Raw genomic sequence first — 26,035 nt, 5'->3', positions numbered from 1 at the left:
AAATAGGAAACGATATTATATATAAATTAATTACTTGAACACCCCCTCCATCTCCCACTCTCTCCTCTACAGTTGGTAAGCCGATGGCTGCATCATCTCTTTATTAAAGTAAAACATCCTACCAAGAATTGAACTATTAAATTCATATCTCTCTAACAAGAAACTTCCTTTTTATATAGATTCCTTATATCTAATGCATATCTCTTCCTCCCTTAATTATAGAAACTAAATCTATTTTTTCATCTCTTTCTTCTAACCTTTATAATAGGAAATCTCCTTAGATCTCTCCACTGAAACCTTCTATGGAGAGGGGGAGGTGACTAGGTTAGTTTTAAAAGGAAAAAAAGAATAGAGAATGCCGGTTATGAAATTCATATAAAGTTGTTGGTTGTTGGTAGCTCTTGATAGATTAATATGGAGGCAGCGGAGATGGGGAAGACGATTGAGAGAAAAAATAATCCTAGACCACCACCACCGATGATGGGCAGCCATGATCATGATCCGCTGTTTCTGTCCGAAGAAGTATGGATTAACGTGTTATCGAGGCTACCTGTGAAGACCCTATTGAGATTCAGGTGCGTATGTAAATTATGGCGTTATCTCATCTCTGATGATCCTCACTTTGTTCACCTCCACTCTCCTCATCATTCCAAATCCAAATCCGAACCACGTCTTTTCTTCGTCTCGTTAACTCCTCGCGAAGAATGGGAAAAACATAGAGAAGAAGGGAACCCAATAAGCAGATTTGAATTCAAGTCTAAGACACTTTCACCTTTTGTGATACCTACTCGTTTCGATCTAGTTTGCATTCAAGACTCTGATATCATTCATATCTGTAATCCCAGTACACATGAATTCATTACATTACCAAAACCTCCTCGTACCTCCTTCTCATCTTGTGGGCCTGATGGCTCGGTGGGTTTCGGATATGTTAGCTCGACTGACGAGTACAAAGTAGTTCGTTTGATTCCACCCGTATATGGCCTTGGAGGAAGTCGTCGTAGATTCACTACTAAATGTCTTGTCTTTACCTTAACGGAGAGAAGGGGTTTTTCTTCTTCTTCATCATCTTCATCATCTTCACCATGGGGTTGGAGACGCGTGGTAGATTCTCCATACCAGGTCAGCAAGTATCACCCAGCTTTTGTTAACGGAGCCATCCATTGGTTGGTGTACTATTGTTCGAGAATTGATGCTGAGTTCTATGATGGACATATGATTGATCCTAGAAATACAATCGTCGCGTTTGATGTGGAAAAAGAAGAATTCAGATTAATCGAACATCCTAGATGTCGTGATCTTAGGTCTTTCAAATATTCTGATTTTCAATTGGTGGAGTTGAGAGGGTTACTGTGCCTTTCGTGTGTTGAAGGTTCCAAAATGGACATATGGATGTTTAAAGACTACCACTACAACAAGAGTGGTACATGGGTGAAAGAATACAGCATTGTCTTGCACCCTCACTACCACTATCTGGACCAAAGGGAGAGGGATGATCACAATAATCGCTACAGGGAGGACGATTATGACTATTGTGCACCCAGGGATATAAAGGACAGAAAGATACTAATTGAGACACGTACCACAGGTTTAGGATATCATCATCTCCAAACCAAAAGTTTTGAAGGATTTATTGATAGTAAACGGATGGCATATCTACGCTCCAGTTTCTTCTACACAGAGAGTTTGCGCTCACTTAAAACAAAGCAATCGGCACAGGTACATAGTAGTACTAGTATGTACTATACTCTGCTTTTTATTATTTTCTTAATTAAGTAATATCTAACAAATTAAATGTTATAAGTTACATTTGGTCGCTATCTACTGAAGAAAATTTATTACTCTTATTATTATGCAGGGAAACATTGAAGAATTAACCTATAAGCAAACTGTTGAGTGCCTTAAATTGCCCTCAGGAGAGCAAAGTTTTTAGTGTAGACGTTTCATGTTCTTGTGACTATGATGATCAGTGAGCCATATTCTTCATTCCTTATGAAGCGAGCTAGCTAGGTGGGCTGTGGAATAGTGGATGTTCCAAGAATGCGTATCAGATTTTCTCCCTACTCCATATTATCATACTCTTTATATATTATAATAGTGGTTTGTGTTCCAAGAATTTATCCTACTGGACTGGTGCTATTATTGGAAAATGTTTTGTAAAGCCAGCTTGGAATCTTATAAGAGAATTATTTTCTTTTTTGGTGCTCTTTCAATTATCAAATTTGAGCAGAAAGAAATTTTGGAAGATTTTAAGGCTGTAACAAGTCAAGCCTCTTCCTTGAATACTGTTCCATTTTAGAAGATACTAAAGATGTGGCTTTTTTTGTTGAATCCAGCGGCAAGCTGGGTTGGATTTTTGTAAACCCAAGCAAACATGCACAAGCTCTTTCGCCCTCAAGCCTAGGCCGACTTAACTTGAACTCAAGATAGAAAATTCGCAACCCAAGACTGTCTGGTCTCAACACAGCCCAATCCAGCCCAAAACCTAAAAAATAAACCACAAAGTGACGTATGATTTATTATTATTTCTCAAAGCTAGCCAAACTCGAAAAAATCAAGCGGTCCTTGTAAAGGCTTCTAGGGCCCAAGTTGCATCTCTAAATATATATATATATATATATACACTAGTTAAAAAAAACACGTGCAAATGCACGTGGGAGTGAAAATTACTAATAATAAGGGCTCGATTGATAATACTTCTATTCTCAATTCATTGATTCTGCTTGGAAATGATTTTTTGTGGTTTTGTGATTTTTAAGATCAACATCATCAATTAGTAAACCGTCAAGGAAGTACTTTTAAATTGACTCGTATCAGAATCCACGATTGGTAACGAAATTAAAAAAAATCACTTCCATCTATAACTTGATAATTACAAAATTGCCATTTCACATTAGCCGACTCTGCTTCATTGATTGAAGTAGTTGCCATTTTATCTAAATTCTAATATGCACATAATATAACTAATTCAATCATTACACTTGCACAAACAATTAAAAAAATATTATATGAAATAACATTTGGTCATTATTTAAAACCAATAAAGTTTATTTTGGTTTTGAATAAAGAACAAAGCAAACAGTAGAAAAAAGTGAAACTTCAAGGTAGAAGACGAAACTTGGGCAATGGATTATGCAGAAACTGGGTGTGGCGCAAAAACACAAGAAGCCTTCGCCAACTTAGAGGAAGGGATTTTCACCATGAAAAGACAAGAAGAAACATGGCATTTACAAGGAGGGTAGATTGATTTACAAACCCATTCAATAAAGTTCATTTATTCTAATGAGTGATGAGTGCCTACTTCAAGTGAGCTACAAATTCTGTAATTTTTTTTTTTTTCCTTCCCTTCTCTCAAGTCAAGCGGCTAAGATGGGAACTCTTATTTCTCTTGTTCATTGATACAATACTTCCTTATGTTTTGCTTATTATTAGTGCAGATAGGCAATGAAGAGAAGGAATCCTCCTAATATGCTTTGTTCCCGACATAAATCACTACCCACCGTACATTGCTTGAAGGGAATCCATATTGATCATTAATTGGTATTTGATGAGCTACAGTCTAAGAAAAGTTATTAGACAAATTGACTTTACAACAACAGCTGAAGGCCAAGTTGTAGTCTTTTCCATTCTTATAGGGACTGACACCAGAATCCACATATCAGAAAGCTTTTCATATGACATGTACCAAGACACTGCCACTGAAGTCAAAATGAAAATATAGACGAGATTCGATGGATTTGAACCACCATCCTTTTGAGGCATGAAATAATTTTCCACACCCGAAGTGCTTGCCAATTGAGCTAAAGACCCATATTTAAATTATAAAAGTTGTGATCAAAGAAAAAAAACACAAAATTAGAATATAAAATTTCAAATCAAATAAAACACATGCACTTTTTTCGGAATTTAAGAAGGTGCAGACACATGTTCCTCTTCAGAAAATATTCACTGCACATAATTTGGCTAAGTATGACAAGTTTGTAATAAACCAAAGAAAAAATTTCACACCACATTGTATTGTTAGCTTTTCATTGTTCCTCATCGTCTCCAAAATAGGCATAATAGTTCTTATACATTTGTTATTACACCAAAACCATGTAAACTCAATAAAAACCACCTGCAAACAAAATCTTAAAGATAAAGCACAAAACACGATTGCCATTGAATATATGAGAATCAAAGTCTAATCTGATATAAGAAAACTGTAAGAACATAATCGTCTTGGAGCACCCAAGATCATAGAATGTCATAAGGGATTTCAAGATCAGATCCTTGTAGAGGTTTCGATTCTAAGAACAAATAAGCCTTCCCTAAGCTTTCTTTAGCAACAAATACCCAGATTGTATTGATTCATTTTCACAAAACAAAAGGAAAACAAAACAAACATGCATTGAGAATCCAAGAAGATAATATACTGAAAATCTCGAAAATATCGGGTTGTAGTGAGAAAATGCATGAGCATGAGTGTTTGAACAGTTGAACTTAAACATGGTTTAAGGAGCAACAGAACTGTTGGGCCCAACTACAAGTAACTGGGATGGGGCTAGTTAGTTTAGTTGCATTTACATTTACGTATTGCAATATGACAAGCACTATCTTAGGGTGTGGGGAGAGAGAGAGAGAGAGAGAGAGCAATAAAGGAAGAAAAGAAAAAATATATACACACATATGCGGCTGGTTATCTCAAACTCCTGTGAGCCAATAACATTTGATAAGGCCTTGGTGTGGATGGTTATTATGCTCAGACTCAACAACTTTACAAGGACCACCCGCCAGTCTTGGGAAGAAAAAAGAGCCTGGGCAACCGGGGAATCTTCAATCTTGTCAAAAGAATCAAAAATTAAGTTGAGATAAATACTCTACTGTAAATCATGGTAGTCACCTCACATAACTGGTAATAATAGCGAGAAAGGAGCCATGTAGAGAGAACCCTACAAGGTTTGATCTTAATTTTTGGGCTTTGTCAAGCTCAAAATGAGGTTTTCCTTCATAGCATTGCAAGTTATATTAGAGGAAAGTAATAGATTACCAAATTTTTATAAAATAAAAAGAAGAAAACCAAGAAACAAGGTTCTAATTCAAGGTTAAATCATACTTGCACAATCCAATCCTCCTAGGGAGTAGACAACCTCATTTTTACCACTTTAGCCAAAACAGGGTTTGTTTCCAGAGCTTCCTCATAAGCAGTCAAGTTGTGTAGGGGTGCATATCTTAGTATCTCATAGAGAGTCCATCCCTAAGAACAGCAAGAAAAATTTCACAAGTTATCTCAAACCAAAAAAGAGAGAGAGAGGGAGGGAGGGAGGGAGGGGGGCTTCTTTATAATGGCAAATGACATGACATATTAGATCCAGAATCCAGTTTCTAAATACAATGATCTTTATATTTCACACAATAAATTAATGTCATGATCAACTAATTTAAAACCAGAATGAAGAACACTACACCATTACAAAAGTATGAGGACTATGGACAGAAAATCCTAATCCAAAGAGGAATATAATATGAGAACAAAAAAAAAATGTAAAATAAGAATTACCCAATAATGAAACATGGTAAGTGGAGGAAAGTAAAAAGTTGTATCCCATCATACATGATCAAAGTTGAAGCTAAAATAAGAATTCTACATAAAAATAGTTCGTCATTATATTAAAAATGGGAACTGGACCAAATAAAAAGTTACCTGCCCATCAGCTATCATCAACAAAACATGGCACTGGCCACCGCTTTGCGTGACAATAGGCATAGCCATTTGAATAAGAACAAAGCTAGGAGTGCCAATAATGGAGAGATTAGGACGATGAGCATATTCTGCTCTCATCACAATTGGCTTTGAAAAGACTGATGTTTTAGTCTTCTTTAGAAGTGCCTCAGTTCGGGTTCTAATAAGATCTGCAGTTGCTGATGCCAAAACCAGTGGACTTCCATATTCTTCAGAATCTTCCTCCTGTATCCATTCGTCCAGCGCCAATGTATTAACATTCAAATGCATAAGAATAAAAGATTGAAAGTTTAAGAGAATATTTCACAAAATTAGACAAGAACTCAGAAGATAAATATAGATTGAATTAAGCAAATAACTCCTGCAGATCAGTGTCTTTAACAATTGAACCCTAATCATAATCCATGAATCCTGTACAGAGATTGTACTAAGACGCATTCTTAAAAAGGTTTCCAAGACCCAAGGAAGATAAGAGAAACCCTAGGCTACAACATATGAGAAAATGGAAAAAAGCAAAGCATAAACCGGATTGATCGAACCTGAAAAAAATAAAAATAAAAAGAGAATAGGAAGAACATGAAATCTACATCGAGGCTCCATGGATGAAGGGTTGTGGAACATCTGAAGGATGAGAGGCCTGCGAGTGCCCATTTCGACCTCCCGAACATTGAACCAGAAACCGAGTAGGGCTTTGAGCAAGGAGCTCTTGCCAACCGACTGGCCGCCAAGTGCAACAATCTCTAGAATGGGGACTTTCTTAAGGAGAAGAAGCAGAAGAACAAGAAGAAGAAGGTAAGCCAGTGCTATTGTTGGTTTTTCTTAATCCCTATTGCTTTTCCATTTCAAGAAAACTCCTATCTAATAGGAGTGGCAGTTCTCTCACTGAACCGGCGCTATTGTTGGTTTTCCACAACTCAAACTTCTACAAACTTGCAATTGATCAAACCCTTCCTTTAAAACTATAAGCTTTAGGGATGACAATGGGGCAGGTTAAATTGGAACATCGCCATTCATAATTAGAGGATTGTGCTCGGCCCAATTGGGTTTCAGACTTTCAGGCCACATTCAGTGTGGATATAAGTACGGGCCTCTATTATTCATTGCCTACATATCCAATCTTTCTTCGTCTACACCCTTTTCCCCTGGGTTCTTCTTTCATTGAGTTTCTTCTCATAAACTGTGAAAACAAACTCAATCACATACATTTGAAAAACATAACAACAAAAGTTGTTTAAAAGAATATTTGTGAAAACAAAAAATATCAATGAATTTTTTGGTCCCCTCTAACCTACCATGATCATTTATTCTTAGTCATCATATCTTTGCAGCAATTCCAATTTTATCCACAAGATCAAGAAATAAATCAATATCTGGTACCTAACAAACTTATCAAGGTCCAATAATATTGAGTTGAACACACTGATCAATGGTAGAATGCAAAACAATCACAATACTTGGTGTATATATATATATATATTTATATGTATATCATGTGGCCAACAAATAATGACACTAAATTAAAACTTACCAGGTTCCGGATCACGGTGAATGATTCCATGTGATTGCAAGCACTCCATTGCCTGAGCAATATCAAGCGCAAAACTGATGAACTGATGATACACACAATAAGCGTTGTTAGATGCTTTATAAGGTCCCAAGCACATGAGATGAAATTTTACAAACCACTAAGACCAAACATAGATGGAGAGGAGAATACGAATCTTAAAAGGAAATGAAAATAAATTACACAGAACTATTATTTAAAAACTACCACTTTAACTAAGTTTTTGTCTTAAATTTTGGACAACATTTCAACTTCTCTTGCAAACCGTGCTTCTCTCTTAGCAATCTCCTCCAGATTGTCCCCTCTATGGACAATTTTGATAGCAACATTCTGGTTTTCATACCTAAGTAGAAAAACTGAGTGAGATAACTATAACGCAAATACCTGAGTAGAAAAACAGAGTAAGATAACCAGAAAATAAAATTAAAAACAAGAAAATTCTAATCAATAAGAAAACCCCAAGTAAATGTATGTAAGCAACATCAATTTCTCCTGAGGGAAAAAAATAGGATACGCAAAATGTACGGACTTTGAGGTCTGCTCTAGGGAGTGATGTAACTCAAGTTCGACAAGCCTGAAGCAATCAAAAAATTATGATCTGCTCCAGAGAGTGATCTAACTCAAGTTCAACAAGACTCAAGCAATCAAAAAATTAGGGGAATGGAAGAAGGTTTAGAAATTAAAGGATACACAAAACAGATTTGGGGAAATTCTCGCTGAAGAACCGTAACTTTCGAACACTGAAAAGCTAATGTCTCCAAGAAGATTCCCGAAAGTATATCACCAAAACCCCAATCACAATAAAAGGCAGGAAATTCAAGTTGAAACAGGTGCCATTGTCGGTCAAAAAAGAAAAAAATTGAAGGAAACGATAAGGAACACAAATCCATTTTTGAATTACTTTCCTTCATATACTTTGGCATGAGCTCCCTCTCCAATTATGGGTCCAACAAAATGATGTGTAGGATCGATCAACCAATATCTAAGTATCTTGTAAACAATATGAAATAACAAAGGACCCATCTAAACTCAAATCACGTAATAGAAAACCACATAAACACTCAGATCTGCAATCAAACTCGAGAAGGAGTGGAGAAGCTACCTGTGAACTGGAAGAGAGTATAGCCCTAGAGCTGTTGGTATTGCTGTAGATCTAGATTCCGAAAGCACTACCTTGATCGAACCTTGCAAAAAAATTTCGGTAGATCTAGGATTTCTCTAAAAAATAACTCTCACAGCTTCAATTTCAAGACAAAAAAAAAAACCTTCTCTAAAGAAAAATAGGACCGAAACTTGCAGTAGATTGAAGGAGGTCTTCAATTGTCCCTTGCAGCATATCAATTGAAGAAGTTCTTGGCAGTCGCGTCTCACGAGAGGCAGAGTAGGGGAGAGAAAATACGAAAAAGTGAGAGAGAGAAAAAGAAAGAGAGAAGAACAAAGGAAAGAGGTAGAGAAAAAAAACAGAGAAATATGAATAAAGAAAGAAAGGTTTGCGGATAGATTTGTTTATCAGTAACAAAGGATTTGGGTTTCATCGTTACATTAGTCACTTAATACGAAAAAAAATAATACGTTAAAGATGGAAGGAGATAACATAATATGGAGAGAACACGATAGGGTTGGATTTGTAATAAGATTAAAATAATAATTGAGTTTAATTTCTCGATGAAGGGTATCAAAAACTACAAAAAGAAAAAGAAAAAGATATGAATGATATAATATTAAAACAGAAAAAGTAAGATATAATAATTCAGAAAAAAGATTGGCCACAAAGTATGAATACTTGCACTTATATAATAGTATGATATATATATATTAAAAAACAAAAAAGAATAGGCAAAATCATGTGAAAATAGGAGAGAGAAAGATAAATAATATTAAGTATTATAAAAATATAATAATATAAAGGATACTGGCAATTTAAAAAAATAAAAATGACGAGAAAGAAAACATAATGAAGAAAAAATGATAAAATTGTCAAGTGAGAGATTTGCCACTTCGCTTGAATAGGCAAAATCGTGTGAAGGGAAGAGAGAGAAAGATAAATAGTATTAAGTATTACAAAAATATAAAAATATAAAGGGTACTGGCAATTTAAAAAAATAAAAATGAAGAGAAATAAGACATAATGAAGAAAAAATGATAAAATTGTCAAGTGAAATATTTACCACTTTATGCTTGAATAGGCAAAATCGTGTGAAAATAGGAGAAAAAAAGATAAATAGTATTAAGTATTATAAAAATATAATAATATAAAGGGTACCGGAAATTTAAAAAAATAAAAATGATGGGAAAGAAGACATAATGAAGAAGAAAGGATAAAATTGTCAAGTGAAAGATTTGCTGCTTCATACTATTATATATATATATATATATATTTTTCTACTCTATCCTAATGGGAGCTAGTAAAATCAACGGCCATCTACTCCTACACATACACATACTTACGACAAGGTTCAATCCCACAACCTCCTCCTTTGATCGAGGGCTCTTCATCCCGAAGTTGCCCTACCACTAGGCTATCCTAGTGTTCGAGTTGCATCTCTAATTTGCATATGTTCTTCCTAGTACTTCATTTTTCAAATGAAATTTCGCTCTACCCAAATACACCAAAGACTGAAAAATCTACATTTCCATTCATTTGGGTGACTAGTGTTGTAAATTTAACCCACTTGGTTGTTTCTTCTGTTTGTCAAGAGGAGAAATAGTGTCTTGTTAAAATTGTTTATTTCTTTTGCATCATATTGAACTTCCAGTGCCCTGCTTGAAATCTAGTTGCCTTGCTTGTTTAAAGGTGTCTCTAATTGCAAGAGCCTCCATTGTTTGCCTGAGCTTGAGATCATGGGGTTCTTTTGGAGGAACAAGCAGAGTAGCCTTGAATGAACTCCACATCATACATGTGAGAACAACATTAACATATGGAATATGAAAAACTTGGTTTAGTTTTACAGAATTCCAGGTTTGTGCTATCAGCATTTTATCTAAATCACTTCTCATTATTGCCCCCCCTTTTTTTTTTTTTGCAATTTTTTTTTTTTGTTAATTCACAAAGAAGTTTTTGCATCTTTTGGAATTTTTCTATTTGTACTTTTTTTCTCTTCCCGATCTTACTTCTTTTGCTTCCATCCCTCTCTGCATCGACGTTCTGGCTGTTCAGACGATAGGTCGAAGTCTGAAACACGAAAACAAGCTTGTCCTCTTGTTTGTCAAAAAATTGGTAACAGATACAAGACATATGTTTGAAGCATCTTTGTGGTTGGTAATCAAGCTGAAAGTCTCAAATTTGATAGTTGGATGATCGCCAGAAAATCTCAAGAAGTTATAATTTCTACTATTTGGTCGATGTCTCTAACCTTGAATGGCTGGCTTACAAGATTGCACGATTATGTTAAAATTTCAGGTTATAGGATTGAAATTATCATGAGTTTGCTTACTCTTTTATCATTCACCATTGAGGAATGGAGAAACAGCTAAATTCTTGAAAGTCTTAATGCCACAACTTCTGCTTTATTTGACCACTATTTCACAATTCAGTGTGCTATGGAAAATGTTTCAGGTCTTGTTCTTCTTCTGGTCTCATGACTAAAAAAATATGGTTCAGTTGAAGTTTGAAGGGAGTACAGGTGATCTAGGAACTTTGGCATGTGTGACTTAAAAATTGAAATGCAGTTTTATGTTGGGATGAGATGGTGGTGACTGAATATGAGAAATGGAGAGCATTTAGGATGAAAATAATATCATCTAATGTGTAGTTTACTGATGAGCAAACACCATGGATTGGATATTGACCAAAGGGTCCAATATTAAGGTGGGGCTTGCCATGAAGAGCTACTGTTAAATGGAAAATGTGGTAGAAAATGTGGTCTTTCAGACCCTTCTCAATTCTACAATGCAAAATCAATCTCTGTCAGTAGGATGTCAATTCTAGGGGTGTCAACGGTCCGGGTTGGTGCGGTTTCGGTCCGGTTCCACCGGTTTCGGTGTGAGTTTGGAAGTGACCGAAACCGACCCATTAAGGATTTATCGGTTTCGGTCCGGTGTCGGCTTCGGTGCGGTTTGGGTTCGGGTTGGTACCGGTTTGGATTTATTAGGTTCATTTCGGTTTGGATCGGTTTTTTAAGCCAGTATGGAGCCATTAGGAAACAACCAAATGATGAATTGTTGAACTTCGGTTTCTTAAATCGATTTGTAACCGGGTTGTTTTGGTTTTTGGTCTAGTTTGGATTCAATTTTCCATACAAATGTACACAAAACTATTCAAATTTTGATTTTTTTAATGAATTTTGGAGTGTTTCGGTTTCTTACCGGTTTGGTTTCGGTTTCGGTCCGGGTTTTGAGCCGGTTTCGGTTTGGTTTCGGGTCCATCCGGTTTTCGATGCGGTTCGGTTTGGTTTTGGGGTTACAATACTCGAAACCGAACCGAACCAATAAGGCTTCGATTCGGTTCGGTCCGGGTTGTTATCGGTTCGGTCCGGCCGGTTTTACTGGTTCGGTTTAGGAATTGACACCCCTAGTCAATTCCAAGCCCGCACCAGTAGGCCCGACCGAGTCTTACACTTTTATGGCCTGATCTAGACCGGCCTGATTTATAAACTTGTCGGGCTTGAGCCCGACACATTTATAAATAGGTAGTACATGGTGCAGCCACCTCACCCGATAGGCGCTCGACCGGCTCAACACATTTATAAGTCTGATTTGAACTGACTCCTTTATGCCCAACCTAGATCGACCCTTTTAATACTGCTTGTAATTTTTTGTAATACTATTGTATTTAGTACTAAGGCTATGTGATATGTACAATTTAGATGGTTGTAATTGTTATATAAACATTCATATTTTTTATGCATAGTTTAATTGATTTGAACTTACTAAACTTGGGTTATGTGGATAATTTAATTGATTTGAGTTTCATGGGTTAAAGATCGAATACCTTAGTAATTTAGTTACTTTGCCTATCTTTGGCTTAATCCATTTATAACTATGGAATCTTTTTCTTTGTTATGCCTATCTTTACCTCATTTTACTGGTATTTTTCTTCAAACACATTTAAGAGACCAATTTTAAAGAAGACCTCTTTTAAGGCCCCGTTCAAAGTTAAAAAGGTCTATAGCCCGGTTAAGGCCCGTTTATAATAGCTCAATTAAAGTTCGAGACTGATCGACCCGATTATTAACTATACCATGCCCAAGCAAGTTAAACCCATTTACCTAAACGGGCATTCACAATGCAACCCTAGAAATTGGCCGAGCCCAATTGTGACCAGCCCGGCCCAACCGCTTGACACCCCTAATGTACATGCATACGCTGAAATCTGGGAACCATTCTCGAGCACATGAACGTCCATTTGAATGAATAATCGACCTGAAACTTTTAACAACAATCTAAATGCATAGTTGGCAGATATGAACCGTTGCCTCACTATTGATGACGAAAACAATGCCGCAAGGTTTAAAAACACACGAGCAAGGAATATTGGCGCGACCATACAATGGTTGCGCAATGAACAAGGCCATTTACCCGCAGATGGACCAATGACATAGAATGACTTATAGCGCGCTACCACAAATCAACTTTTGACAGTAGCTTAACATTACGGTGAAGCTAGAAGTGATTAAATCTCACAAATGATTAATATGATTTATTTTTTAATTTCTCAGGAATGGGTAGAACTCAGGTGGAATGTTTATGGTTTATATTTCTCTCCCCCCTTTTCTATTGTTTTCCTCCCTTCTTCGCTCTTTAATATATTTCTGAACTCTTTATCTTTTTTGTGTTTACAGTTTCATTGAGGCTGCGTTTGGTTGCAACCATTTACCCGCAGATGGACCAATGACATAGAATGACTTATAGCGCGCTACCACAAATCAACTTTTGACAGTAGCTTAACATTACGGTGAAGCTAGAAGTGATTAAATCTCACAAATGATTAATATGATTTATTTTTTAATTTCTCAGGAATGGGTAGAACTCAGGTGGAATGTTTATGGTTTATATTTCTCTCCCCCCTTTTCTATTGTTTTCCTCCCTTCTTCGCTCTTTAATATATTTCTGAACTCTTTATCTTTTTTGTGTTTACAGTTTCATTGAGGCTGCGTTTGGTTGCAAGGGAAATGGGAAGGGAAGGGAAGTGAAGCGATTTTTTTTCCCTTTTGAGTTGTTTGATTGCAACAGAAGTGAAGTGAAATTAATTTACCATAGTTGTTTGGTTGGATGTAAAATTTTTAAAAACTAATAATCTAACCAAACTCCTCAAAAGGGATTGGGGGGGGGGGGAGAGTACTTTTCAATCTATAACCCACCCAGCTCCTCAAAATTTATTTGGTTATGTGAATCAGGTCATTCAAGGTTTGTACCAAATCAAACCAAATGTCATCAGATACTATGTTCTATCACTAACTAAAATATACCATTTCATTCTATATATCAAATGAATGCAGCACAAATAAATATTTAAAATAATATAAAATATGATCACAAAGAAAATAGTAATAGATCACAGGTGATAACGACCGAGCGAGGTGAGAGTTGAGAGAGTGGGAGAGATCATGAGAGTAGGGTTTTTGGTGGGGAAACAAAATGGGCAATTTTAATGGTCAAGTGAAATTTTGTTCACATGTAAAATATATTTGCCTTGCAATCAAACATTTAAATTTATTTTTTCTGGGAAAAAAATTCCACTTTATATAAAAAATTTACATTCCCCTTGCAACAAACAAAGCCTGAATGTTTTTTTTTTTAAGAACTACTCCTTTACAACTCTTATCTAGAACTAAAATATTTATCATGCATAGAACTAAAATGTTATTCTCTGGTGTCTGTTTCTGTTTTGACTGAGAAATGTGTCGCCGGGCAATCGTGAGTGTTAAGGTGTCCTAAGGGGCAAAGTGCATGTCCTGGGCAGTTGCAGGCTGAAACTTTGGAGTTTGATTCTTTTCCATTGGGGTTGAGCGGCTTGAGCCCATCCTCAAACCCAGCCCATTCAATAGTTGATTTTTACCAGAAAAGAGAAAATAATAAATTTGGTTAACGACCATTGTAATCAGATTTTTCATTTATGTAAAGATTGAAATCCAAATTAGTGGAATTTAGAGTTCATCAGTTGGTGTTAATATCATGAAATCTTTATTTTAGGGTTTAGGATAAAGCAAAGTAAAAAAGAGAAAGAGCATTTAAAACATAATTATGAGATACATAATTTACCGATCTTATAATAGGAGAGTTATGCAGAAATTGAGAGGAATGTAGAAAAGACAAATATAGAGTTTCATATCAGCTTATAGCAATGTAACAACAAACTGATAATGAATAACAAGAGACCATGGACTAGGAAATAAATGACAGACAAGGCTGGATTCGACTGGCACTATATTTTCTCAACCCAGTAGCTGACTAGCCATGCTAGCAAACTCTTGGTATATACTTTTGGGGCAAAAAGAAGATACGGTGTGAGTTTCTTCTTACAATTTCTTTAAAGCCTGCCGTGGGTAGTGGGAGAATTTGAATCAAATTGTTAATTTTTTACCATACAACCATTAATCCCTACCGATACAGGCGATCTGATCCAAAACCAAATCCTCAAGCCATAGTTCAACTCATTTTAGATCAACGGGTGCCGAAAGTTACTCCCGGCCAATGTGTTTGACTCCTCTCGTAACTAGCTTGTTCATTGGGAAGCTCTTCTTTCTTGTACCTGTTCAAACTTTGATTGAAATGAATATAAAATATAAAAATAACATCTTTTGTGATTTTAATTACTTCATCTATTCATTTTGAGCTGAAATTATAGCAATAAGATGCTTATCTAATCCCCCAATCACAGGAATTAACACATGTATTGTCATGTGACAAGTAGTAATGCATTATGCTTCATTAGGCAAAATGTCAGGAAAGAAACCACAATAAAAAGTGATTGAAAATATGCAAATACATGGAACAAATTCAACACACACTTTCCTATTTTATCCACATATATAATTGAAAAAAAAAAAAATTACAACCATCTATAACATACCCAATGTTTTTCACCCCACTTTATATCTAGTTCAATTCCAACCAAAAACCCCATTGGAAATTTTCTTTTTATATCTTCATATCTGTAATCCCAGTACACATGAATTCATTACATTACCAAAACCTCCTCGTACCTCCTTCTCATCTTGTGGGCCTAATGGCTTGGTGGGTTTCGGATATGTTAGCTCAACTGACGAGTATAAAGTAGTTCGTTTGATTCCACCCGTATATGGCCTTGGAGGAAGTCATCGTAGATTCACTACAAAATGTCTTGTCTTTACCTTAACGGAGAGAAGGGGGTTTTCTTCTTCATCATCATCTTCGTCATCTTCACCATGGGGTTGGAGACGCGTGGTAGATTCTCCATACCAGGTCAGCAAGTATCACCCAGCTTTTGTTAACGGAGCCATCCACTGGTTGGTGTACTATTGTTCGAGAATTGATGCTGAGTTCTATGGTGGACATAGAATTGATCCTAGAAATACAATAGTCACGTTTGATGTGGAAAAAGAAGAATTCAGATTAAACAAACATCCTAGATGTCGTGATCTTAGGTCTTTCAAATATTCTGATTTTCAATTGGTGGAGTTGAGAGGGTTACCATGCCTTTCGGGTGTTGAAGGTTCCAAAATGGACATATGTATGTTCAAAGACTACCACTACAACAAGAGTGGTACATGGGTGAAAGAATACAACATTGTCTTGCACCCTCCCTACCACTATCAGGCCCAAAGGGAGAGGGATGATCACAATAATCGCTACAGGGAGGACAATTTTGACTACTGTGCACCTAGGGATATAAAGGACAGAAAGGTGCTAATTGAGACACGTACCACAGGTTTAGGCTATCATCATCTCCAAATCAAAAGTTTTGAAGGATTTATTGATAGTAAACGAATGCCATATCTGCGCTCCAGTTTCTTCTACACAGAGTTTGCGCTCACTTAAAACAAAACAATCAGCACAGGTACATAGTAGTACTAGTATGTACTATGCTCTGCTTTTTATTATTTTCTTAATTAAGTAATATCTAACAAATTAAATGTTATAAGTTACATTTGGTCGCTATCTACTGAAGAAAATTTATTACTCTTATTATCATGCAGGGAAACATTGAAGCATTAACCTATAAGCAAACTGTTGAGTGCCTTAAATTGTCCTCATGAGAGCAAAGTTTTCAGTGTAGACGTTTCATGTTCTTGTGACCATGATGATCGGTGAGCCATATTCTTCATTCCTTATGAAGCTAGCTAGTTAGGTGGGCTATGGAATAGTGGATGTTCCAAGAATGCGTCTCAGATTTTCTCCCCACTCCATATTATCATACTCTTTAAATGTTATAATAGTGGTTTGTGTTCCAAGAATTTATCCTACTGCTGGACTGCTGGAGTGGTGCTATTATTGGAAAATGTCTTGTAAAGCCAGCTTGGAATCTTATAAGAGAATTATTTTCTTTTATGGTGCTCTTTCAATTATTAAATTTGAGCAGAAAGAAATTTTGGTAGATTTTAAGGCTCTAACAAGTCAAACCTCTTCCTTGAATATTATTCCATTTTAGAAGATACTAAAGATGTGGCTTTTTTTAATGAATCCAGCGGCAAGCTGGGCTGGATTTTTGCAAACCCAGACAAGCAGGCACAAGCTCTTTCGCCCTCAAGCCTAGGCCGGCCAAACTTGAACTTAGGATAGAAAATTCGCAACCCAAGACTGTCTGGTCTCAACATAGCTCAGCCCGGCCCAAAACCTGAAAATAAACCACAAAGTGGCGTATGTTTTATTATCATTTCTCAAAGCTAGCCAAACTCGAAAAAATCAAGCGGTCCTTGAGTAGGTAAAGGCTTCTAGGGCCCATGTTGCATCTCTAAAATAGATATATATATATATATATATATATACACACTAGTAACAATTAAAAAATTTTTTTAGTGTTTGTTTGAGTGGACAAAAACTGCATGTTCATCATATTTTAACTTATTTCCTATAGTTGGCAATCTGAATTATTTTTTTAAGTGTCCAGCAACTCTTGTAAATCTAAATGTTATAAAATTTACTCGTAATTCTCTTAAATGATTTCTTTTTGAAGTGGGTTAAAAACCCGCTATTTTATAGCATATCTCAGAGATGATTTTTTTTTTTTCAATGTAGAATGAGAGAGATGAAATTGGATTAGGAAAAAGTATTAATCAAAATATAGTTATAAAGTAGCAACCACCTTAATATTTGTTTTAATTTTTTGATATATTAGATTATTCCTAATAATAGGAATGGAAGAAGAGGAGAGCAAAAGGTAAAGAGGCGCTAAATATGGAGAGAGAAGTTCTAATTGTGGGATAGAATTTGGAATTAGTATGAAATTAATTAAGAAACTGTTTAGTGAGTTTCTCCTTAAAATTATTATTATTGATATTATTTAAGCCTATTTTTAATGCTCGCTTGATATTGTTTCTTTTTTTTTTTCTCAAAAAAAAAATTTGTTTCCTATGTTCATGGTTTGATTCCATAATAAGGGCAGCCATATAGGTAAAAAGATATTGTTTTTGGTACTTATATTTACTATACCATACAATAAGGGCAGCCATGTAGGTAAAAAGATAATGTTTTTGGTACTTATTTGCTATACTATACACTAAAGGCAGCAATGTTGGTGATAAGGATTTGGTAAGAGAGAGGAATAGTATAATAATTTATTTAATATAACCATCCGGTGCATTTTTGTTCTCTCTTTCATCTCTAACCTTCAATTTAATAAAGTTGGCCATCCTACCGTCATTAATGTTTGATCTCCTAATCAAAGCACTAATAATGGCCATAATTAAGCATTTCAACTTACATTTATCCTTTCAAGCTAATAAACTGCATGTTCTAAGTGCTTACTATACAATTTAGCAACAAAGAGTAGATAATAATAAAATTGTCCTAGAATAGAAATTTTTCATTTCCCTTGTCAAAAGGTAGTCTATTGAAGACAGATGTAACTATTAGATGAGTCCATGTTACATTGTTTGGAGTGGATATCTATCCTCAAATTGAGCAATGTCAGTACAAACTGGAAGAAATGTTAAGGAAGAAGAAACAAAGAATGAAATGGAAATGCATGCATGAATCCTCTGCTCGGCTGAATAACCAACAACTTAATGATAAAAGTTGACAAATATCCCTAAAGACATAATACTTGGTTCATAATTTGAATAATCATATTATATCAGAGGCTCATGCAACTTCGAGAGGTCTCCATTGGTAACTCTATCCCTTAATTCTCTAAGATATGACTGTTCAAAACCATAACGCAAATTACAAGTAAAAATTATAACATATTGTATTAAAAAACCAAAAAGAATAGATAATCTAAATCACAACAAAAAAGAACTATAGAGAGTATGTATAGGAATTCCAAAGGCAATCAAGATATCAATGAATAAGTCATGTAATGGTCTTATAACAATCAACATACTAATTACCCTCAAAATCAATCTAACTAAATCCAAAAATATTAACAATGAAATCGGAGCAATAAGAGCAACAGGTCTCATGGTATAGAGCAACCATTCTTGATTTAAACCAAAACATCCCTAGCTTACATGTAGTGATTATAGTTAGTCGCTAAAGACCCATCTTACAGTGTCACCTAACGACTAAGATTATCAAAATCAAAAGAAACTTGAGAAAGAGAGAGAGAGAGAGAGAGAGAGATGTAGAAAATTTAGGAAGAAATATTTTTTAAACATTTAATTGTTTTTTAAACCTTTTATTTATCATTTACATGGGTCACTTGATTCAAACTCAATGTTATTTTGAGTAACTTTTGTCACTTTAATTAATTTTCTAGTTTGTCCTACATGTTTGAGTTAATTTCTAATTTGTCCCACAAGTGTGAGTTAATTTGGTCTAATTCATTAGTTAGTATCTTGGAAAAATTGCAAAAGTCATAACCATAATCCTCCTAAAAAATTCATTTAAAAAGTTGATATGTTTTTTTTTTTTTTTTCAGTCTAAAAATACATATTAAAATGAAAATATAGATAAAGGACTTGGTGGATTCGAACCACCATCCTCTTGAGCTATGAAACTACTTCTCACACCACAAGTACTCTACCAATTGAGCTAAAGACCCATATTTAAATTATAATGTGTGTGTGTATATATATATATATATATTTAGATGCATATGGAACTAAAATAAGCAAGTGCACACATGCATATGAGAGAGAGAGAGAGAGAGAGAGAGAGAGGTTTCATGAAGGAGGAAGTGAAAGAATTGGGGACGGGAGGTATGATGATAATGGGTGGGAGGATTTAGACATTGTAGAATGGGATAATAGAAGTGTCCAACACCGTGATGAGTAGATTAGGAGTGGAGTTGTATCTGAGGTCATGGAATTGGATTGGAGCTACCTTTATGAAAAGAGATGAAAAGGCTTTCCAAGTATTAAGAGAAATTTCATAAAAAAGTGGGAGGGCTGAATCTATGGCTATACTGGATTCATTGGTGCAGTTGAGGAAGTGAATTGAATTTGGGATTTCCCTCCATCTCAGGAACGAGACTTCTAATGTGGAGTGTGTAGGGATTTGTATTCAACCTTAAAGAACTCGTTTTTGTTCTTTGGTAAGGGATAAGAAGGTTGAAGTAGTGTTTTACGAGAGACAAACATTCATAAATTGGATTGGGTTTCTCTGTTATATTTCTAGAGTGATCACTTGAAGCTACAAATTTTGTTCTTAATGGCGAAGAAAGCTTCTTACATGCCAGAACAAATGAATTTTCTTTGAAAAAAATCCAGCAATCCAGATTTTGGCAAGCATTGTACAGTATTAATGTAGTACTGGTGAATATCATTGCAGTAGTCATATGTACCTTCTATTAGAAAGCAATCTCCTTTGGATTTATGGAGTTGGAATTTACATACCTGAATTTTAGCTACTTCCTCAATGATATCAGCATCTTTGAAACAAAGCCTTCTTAAATGCTTAGAGAAGGCAAGAATATTGATAATTTGAGAAGGAAATGTGAAACCAACGTCAAAATATACATACCAAATATAATATCAAAATCCTGAGGTCTCCTTCTAGCAAGCGGCCAGGGTTTCTTGTTGTATTTTATTAAAGAGAGGAATTTATGAATTAAAAAGTTACATTCAGGAGGGAGAGAGAGAGAGAGAGAGGTCAAAGTGGCTAACTGGTGCAGAAGAAAGTAAAAAATCAGATAGGTCTACATAGTATTGATTGGTCTAACTCAAATGTTCATGTTGCTTATCATGGTAGATCTTGCATTTTAGCTTGGTAATGAGGAGACTAATCCTAATTTTCATATCCACATAATAGAACATGACATTGAAAAGGAAAAGTTGCCCTCACCTTAAGGAAAAAAACAAATTTTGCCATCCTCAAATCCATGTAAAGATTAGCCCTTGGACCTCTACATAGGAAAATGGAGAAACAAAATAGGCAATGTTGATCAAATTTTCTCATCTCAATTGCATGACTTGATTTTGAATTTTCAAAGTATACTAACACAATATTAAAAAGCACTTTTTCATGTACATTTTCCAGAAATGGCGGTTGAGTATTTCCTACCCAAGGAAGATGTAATTCTATAGTATGTGGCCCTAATAGACATTCATATAATGGTCTCAAGAGGAATGGTCGGTGAGCATAATGATAAAAACATCTTCACATTGGTGTAGCCCTAACACCTTAGCCCTAGAGTTGTTTTTCTTTTCTTTTAGGTAAGGAGGGGTAGTAGATAACAACCAGGAGGTTAGAACTAGAGACCTCTTTGTGAGCATGGGATTTTTGCGCACCATAGCTCACCAACTGTGCTAGGAAGTTGTATCACTTAGCCTTAGAGTTTGCTGCAGGGCAAATAAAGGTTGGACTCAGATTGGATCGACAAGTTAAAGTCCATATCAAAATTACTAATAACAGAGCCATTCACAAATGGGATACAACTCGAGGACATGTCCAATAAAAACATAATCAAAAATCAATCAGGAGTAGGTATCATAGTAAACAAGTCACATTCAGGAGGTTCACTAATGAAATCAGAAAATTATAAAATTGGACGTGTGAACTCACCTGGTAAGTAGCTGGAACACCAATTGAGGCCAAACTTGATCAGAGCAAGCTTCAGTATCCTATGGGAATCATACTTGACTTCTGATGTCAGTCTACAATTCTATTATTGTTGCCACAAGATTCACAAAAAGCTTCCCAAATGAAAATTTTGGGGCTAGAAGTTGATGATTCTAGGATAAGTTGGCCCTTTGCACAAGAAGCTGGCATCATGGCTTGAAATTTGGGTAGCCACAACACGTGAAACATCACAATGCACAAGAAAAATAAAATCAATTAATTATCAGTTGGAGAAGGATCAAGTAAACTAACAACCAAAATATAGAGGAATAATACTTTGTCATGTAAAGATCAACGAATGAAATTTCAGGTTCCACCCATGGCTGGATTGATTCTAATTGTAGCTAAAGTATTCTATTACTTTCCATATTTTTTTATATCCAACTCCAAGAGATGCTAAGGTGTTAGCATATAGGAGCATCAAGCAACTTAACAACATCTAATCATTCATTTGAGGAAAATGTATCAAGCCCATCTGTAGTAACAAGGAAATAGAACAACAAAAACTAGGGGCCCGTTTGATAACGTTTCTGCCGTTTCTGTTTCAAGAAACGGCAGAAACATAAATTTCCATTTCTAGAAACCGAAACGGAATTGAAGGTGTTTGATAAGTCATGTTTTTAGAAGTCGATAGTAACCAATGAAAGAATGGCCACAAGTCGTTTCCAGAAACGGCAAAACAAGTTTCGCCTAGGTCGTTTCTTGAACCATAAATAAGTAAAAATTTCTATTTCAATTTCTGAAAATAAGTGAAACGAAACAGTTTTATCAAACGCTTTTTACTCTGTTTCTACTGTTTCTGGAAACAAAAACGGCAGAAATGCATTTCTTGAAACGTTATCAAACGGGCCCTAGATTTGAGACTTAAGCGAAATTTACTACTGATGAATTCTGAGAACTGTTAGAGGGAATTCATTAATAAATTTATTTTTAAACCTTTTCAACAAGTAGATAAATATATTATAGAAGAAACTTTTGAGGAACAAAGGTAAAGTTAAATTAAGAGAACCCAAGAAACCCATTCAGACTCCATACGAGAGCTTAGAAAAAAAAAAAAAAAAAACTTAACATATGCAATAGAAGAATAAAGTGAGAAATAAACAGAACATTGAAATTTAAATTACTAGGTGAAAAATAACACATCAGATCATTGAGTTCATCATTTTAGATGGCATTAACCAGATTCACCTCACAAACTGGAGGAATTAGAATTAACCAAAAATAATAATAATAATAATAATAATAATACGATGAGAAGTGCCATCTTAAAATTAAAAAGAAAGGTGAAAATCTTACCAAATCAACGGTGAAGATCGAATGCTGGATGCAGAGATCGTCAGTGTAATCCAAATGAAAACACTCAAATCATCAATTGATAAATAGATTTCGGGATAAATTAGTTGCATATTTTGCCAAAGTGCACCGGAGTGACTATGAAAAACAATATAGGCTCCAGGGAGCTTTCTTAGCTTACAGTTCCGTTAACATGAACCAAGAGTGAGGCTAGGTCGTTGTTCGAAGATGCACAACCAAAGATGCAACTGCGAACTCTAATATTAGAATAAGTTTCTACCTCTTCAGTCCGAATCAGGGATTTTTTATTTTGGATTCTACTGCTGATCACAGTCTATCATTACTGCGAAGTCCTTCAATGCTTGCTGGAATTTTTTGTTTGAAGGTTGCCTTGTTCCTTCAATGGTAGAAAGAGAGTCCATGCGAGCACAAACAAAAGTACCATAATCCTTTAAAAAAATACAAAATTGTGTTCATCCAAGGATAGTTAGAATAAGAGTCACCAGAGATCGAAAAGGCTTCATCACAGGTTAGTTGATTAGATCAAATAGATAATCAGAAGAAAATTGTGTTCATCTAGGGTTAGTTAGAATGAGGCTCACCAGAGATCGAGAAGGTTTCATCACAGGTTAGTTGATGAGATCAAATAGATAATCAGAAGTTCGATTTTGTGGCTTAGAATTTCAGATGAAGAGACATTTTGATCTTGGAATTTCCATATTGATGTTCTTCTTGGCTTCCAAGCTGTTGAAAATGATTCATTGATCGATTGGGTTCTTTATGCATAGGGTCTATGTGATAGAGGGGAAGAGAGCCTATGCATGTGCAAATAATGAAAAAACGGAAAGTAGGAGAGACCATGAGAGACCCCGAGAGGGAGAGAGAGAGAAAGGGGCAAGAGTTCCAAAAGAGATGGGAAGTAGATAAAGAGGAGACGTGACATGAGATATAAGGTTGTGTATGGTAGTAAGAAAAGAAAAAAGTACACTTTTTGTACAATCGAGCTCCTTTACGGAGAAGAATTTGGCGGAGAACTAGCAGAGATGATTTTAGCAGAGATGATTTCAGATCGGGACACATGTCATGATCAGATGGGCCAATAGGGGTGTCGCCGATTGAAATGTTGAAAAACACCCGGGGATTTATTTCTCAATACGATGGCCATTTTCGGTCCCTCGTTCGAATGACAGAATTCTCTGTTCTGCCCTCAATTCAAATCGTTTGTGTCTGTAACATATATAGAGAGAGAGAGAGAGAGATTGGAAATCAAAACAACATTGGAAATTGAGAAGATTTTGCAGGAAAAGATCCCCGGAATTTTTTTAGATTTTAGCTGTTCCAATATTTGGCCAGCGTTGGACGTCTTTTTGGAGTTTAGACTCAGAGATATCTTGAAATTGAAATGCAAGATTTTCAGGCGATGGGGAGTCGAGGAGGAGGAGGTAGACTATTCGAAGTAGACCGGAGAGCACGTCCGTTGCCGCCGAATCAAACCCTGAAACGCCCACGCTGCGACTCACTCAACACCTAGGTCTACTACTACAACTATAATCTCTCTCAACCTTGCCATTTCTGCAAGAATTGTGGGAGGTACTGGACCAAAGGAGGGAGGGAGAAGAAGAAGAAGGGGAAAAAGAAGTTTAAACCCTCGCTCCATCTCCCATCTGATCGTGACATGTGTTTCGATCCATGTATCTTGATCTGAAATCGTCTCCGCCAAATTACTCTCCATAGAAGAGCTCTATCCCTTTTTGTACTTTTTTTTCTGGGTGAAGAATTTCTCTTTGCACTTGGTATGTCTTCACCTAAGAGAAAATTCAGTTTTTGAAATTCAAAATTCCTCTTGGGAATTTTGAAATTTTCTTTTGTTACCCAAAAAAAATCTTGTAAAAAACACAATAAAACATGAGAAAATATGAAAACATAATAAGACAAAAAAAGAATGATTACACAATGATTTCCTATGTGTCTATCTCTCTCCTAAAATTCAAATTTTTTTGAATTTTTTTCTTTTCTTCTCTTGGTAACCAAACATACATACTCTTTTTATTTTCTCACCATTTCATTTCATTTCATTTCTTTTCTTTTCTTTTCTAGATTCTTTTTTCTTTTCTTTTCTTCTCTTGGCTACCAAATATAGCCTTAGAGTCATAAAGGAATTCAAATTAGAGAGTATTTATGTATTGGGAAAAGGACTTGCAAGCTAGCAGGACACCCTGGTGTTAAGTGTGCTAGCTTACAAGGACCGTTAGATTAATCCTACGAGATCTATGCTGTCAAAAGTTATAGTATGTATACATTCAGAACGTATAACAAGTGAAGGTTAAAAAAAAAAAAAAACCCACAAAACCGTTAAAACCTAAACCGTGAAAAAACAAACGAGTGCAAAGCAATAATCGAACCACAAAGGAGATTAGCAAAGGATAAAACCTCTCCTATGAAAGAAAAACAAAATTTCCCTATCTTATTCTTCCTCTTCGTGGAGGCAGTTTCTCCTTTTTTGTTTTAATGGGTAGGCCTAGATTTCATAAACTTGGGCGAGGGTTTTCTTCCCCTGTTCTCACTCCTTTTTGGGTTTTATATGGTTCTTCTTGATCTGAGGGGAAAAGAAAATCTAGGGGAAGACGTCAGATGTATAGCCATGAAATGTAGAATTTGGTAGATTAGCAGAGGATATAACATCTCCTATATAGAAAAACAAGATTTTCCTATCTTCTTCTTCCTCTTTGTGGAGGCAATTTCTCCTTTTTTGTTTTAATGGGTAGGGCTAGATTTCATAATCTTGGGTGAGGGTTTTCTTCCCTTGTTCTCACTCCTTTTTGGGTTTTATATGGTTCTTCTTGATCTGAGGGGAAAAAAAAAACTTAGGGGAAGATATCAAATGTACAGCCATGAAACAAAGAATTTGGTATATTTTTATGATAGAAGAAGGAAGAGGAAAGAAATAAATGGAAGGGTGGAGAAGTAGGTCCAAAGCGTGAAGCTTGTCGGAGAAGACGGTTGAGATAGATGTCTGGAGAGAGAAGATGTCTGTCGGAGAAGATGGTTGAGATAGGTTCAATACTAATAGTACGGTATTTTGCAGAGTATGCAGTGTATTTTGTCAATCTTTAAGTAACTTTTACCCCCATAAAGTTATATCTCAATCCAACTATTGATATTATGCTACTTATATCCAACGATTCAATCCTTGCTAGCACTTCTGATACCAGGGTGTCCTGCTAGTTCACCTATATCTCTCCCATAAGTATTATAAAAATTTATAAGAATATAAAGGATACCAGTAATTTAAGAAAATAAAAAGGAAAGAGAAAAAA

At 35.5% G+C, this 26,035-nt stretch overlaps 2 protein-coding genes across 7 annotated transcripts in view; one reads left to right on the top strand and one right to left on the bottom strand.

Annotated features, from left to right (window-relative positions):
* The first annotated feature begins 325 nt into the window (after positions 1-325).
* LOC122076709 (F-box protein At3g07870-like) lies at positions 326-2,311 on the top strand. Its single transcript, XM_042642176.1, has 2 exons — positions 326-1,719; positions 1,859-2,311. The coding sequence occupies exons 1-2, from the start codon at positions 415-417 to the stop codon at positions 1,931-1,933; spliced, it is 1,380 nt and encodes a 459-aa protein (XP_042498110.1). The 5' UTR covers positions 326-414; the 3' UTR covers positions 1,934-2,311.
* Positions 2,312-3,984: 1,673 nt separating this feature from the next.
* The window catches only part of LOC122076710, a 33,141-nt gene continuing 11,090 nt past the window's right edge, over positions 3,985-26,035 (bottom strand). For 2 of the 6 annotated variants that reach the window (XM_042642177.1, XM_042642180.1), the window contains 3 exons: positions 5,684-5,947; positions 5,130-5,236; positions 3,985-4,820 (listed from right to left, as the gene is read on the bottom strand). In XM_042642177.1, the coding sequence (XP_042498111.1) occupies positions 4,757-4,820; positions 5,130-5,236; positions 5,684-5,947 (435 nt within the window). In that variant the 3' untranslated portion in view covers positions 3,985-4,756. Of the gene's footprint in view, positions 4,986-5,095; positions 5,237-5,683; positions 5,948-7,250; positions 7,333-7,493; positions 7,630-20,648; positions 20,710-21,368; positions 21,581-26,035 lie in introns of those variants that run through there. The other 4 variants (XR_006139564.1, XR_006139563.1, XM_042642178.1 and 1 more) reach the window with 4 other exon arrangements.

This window comes from Macadamia integrifolia, chromosome 4 (assembly GCF_013358625.1).
Source record: "Macadamia integrifolia cultivar HAES 741 chromosome 4, SCU_Mint_v3, whole genome shotgun sequence".
Taxonomy (NCBI): domain Eukaryota; kingdom Viridiplantae; phylum Streptophyta; class Magnoliopsida; order Proteales; family Proteaceae; genus Macadamia; species Macadamia integrifolia.
This window is presented reverse-complemented; position numbering and strand designations above follow the sequence as displayed.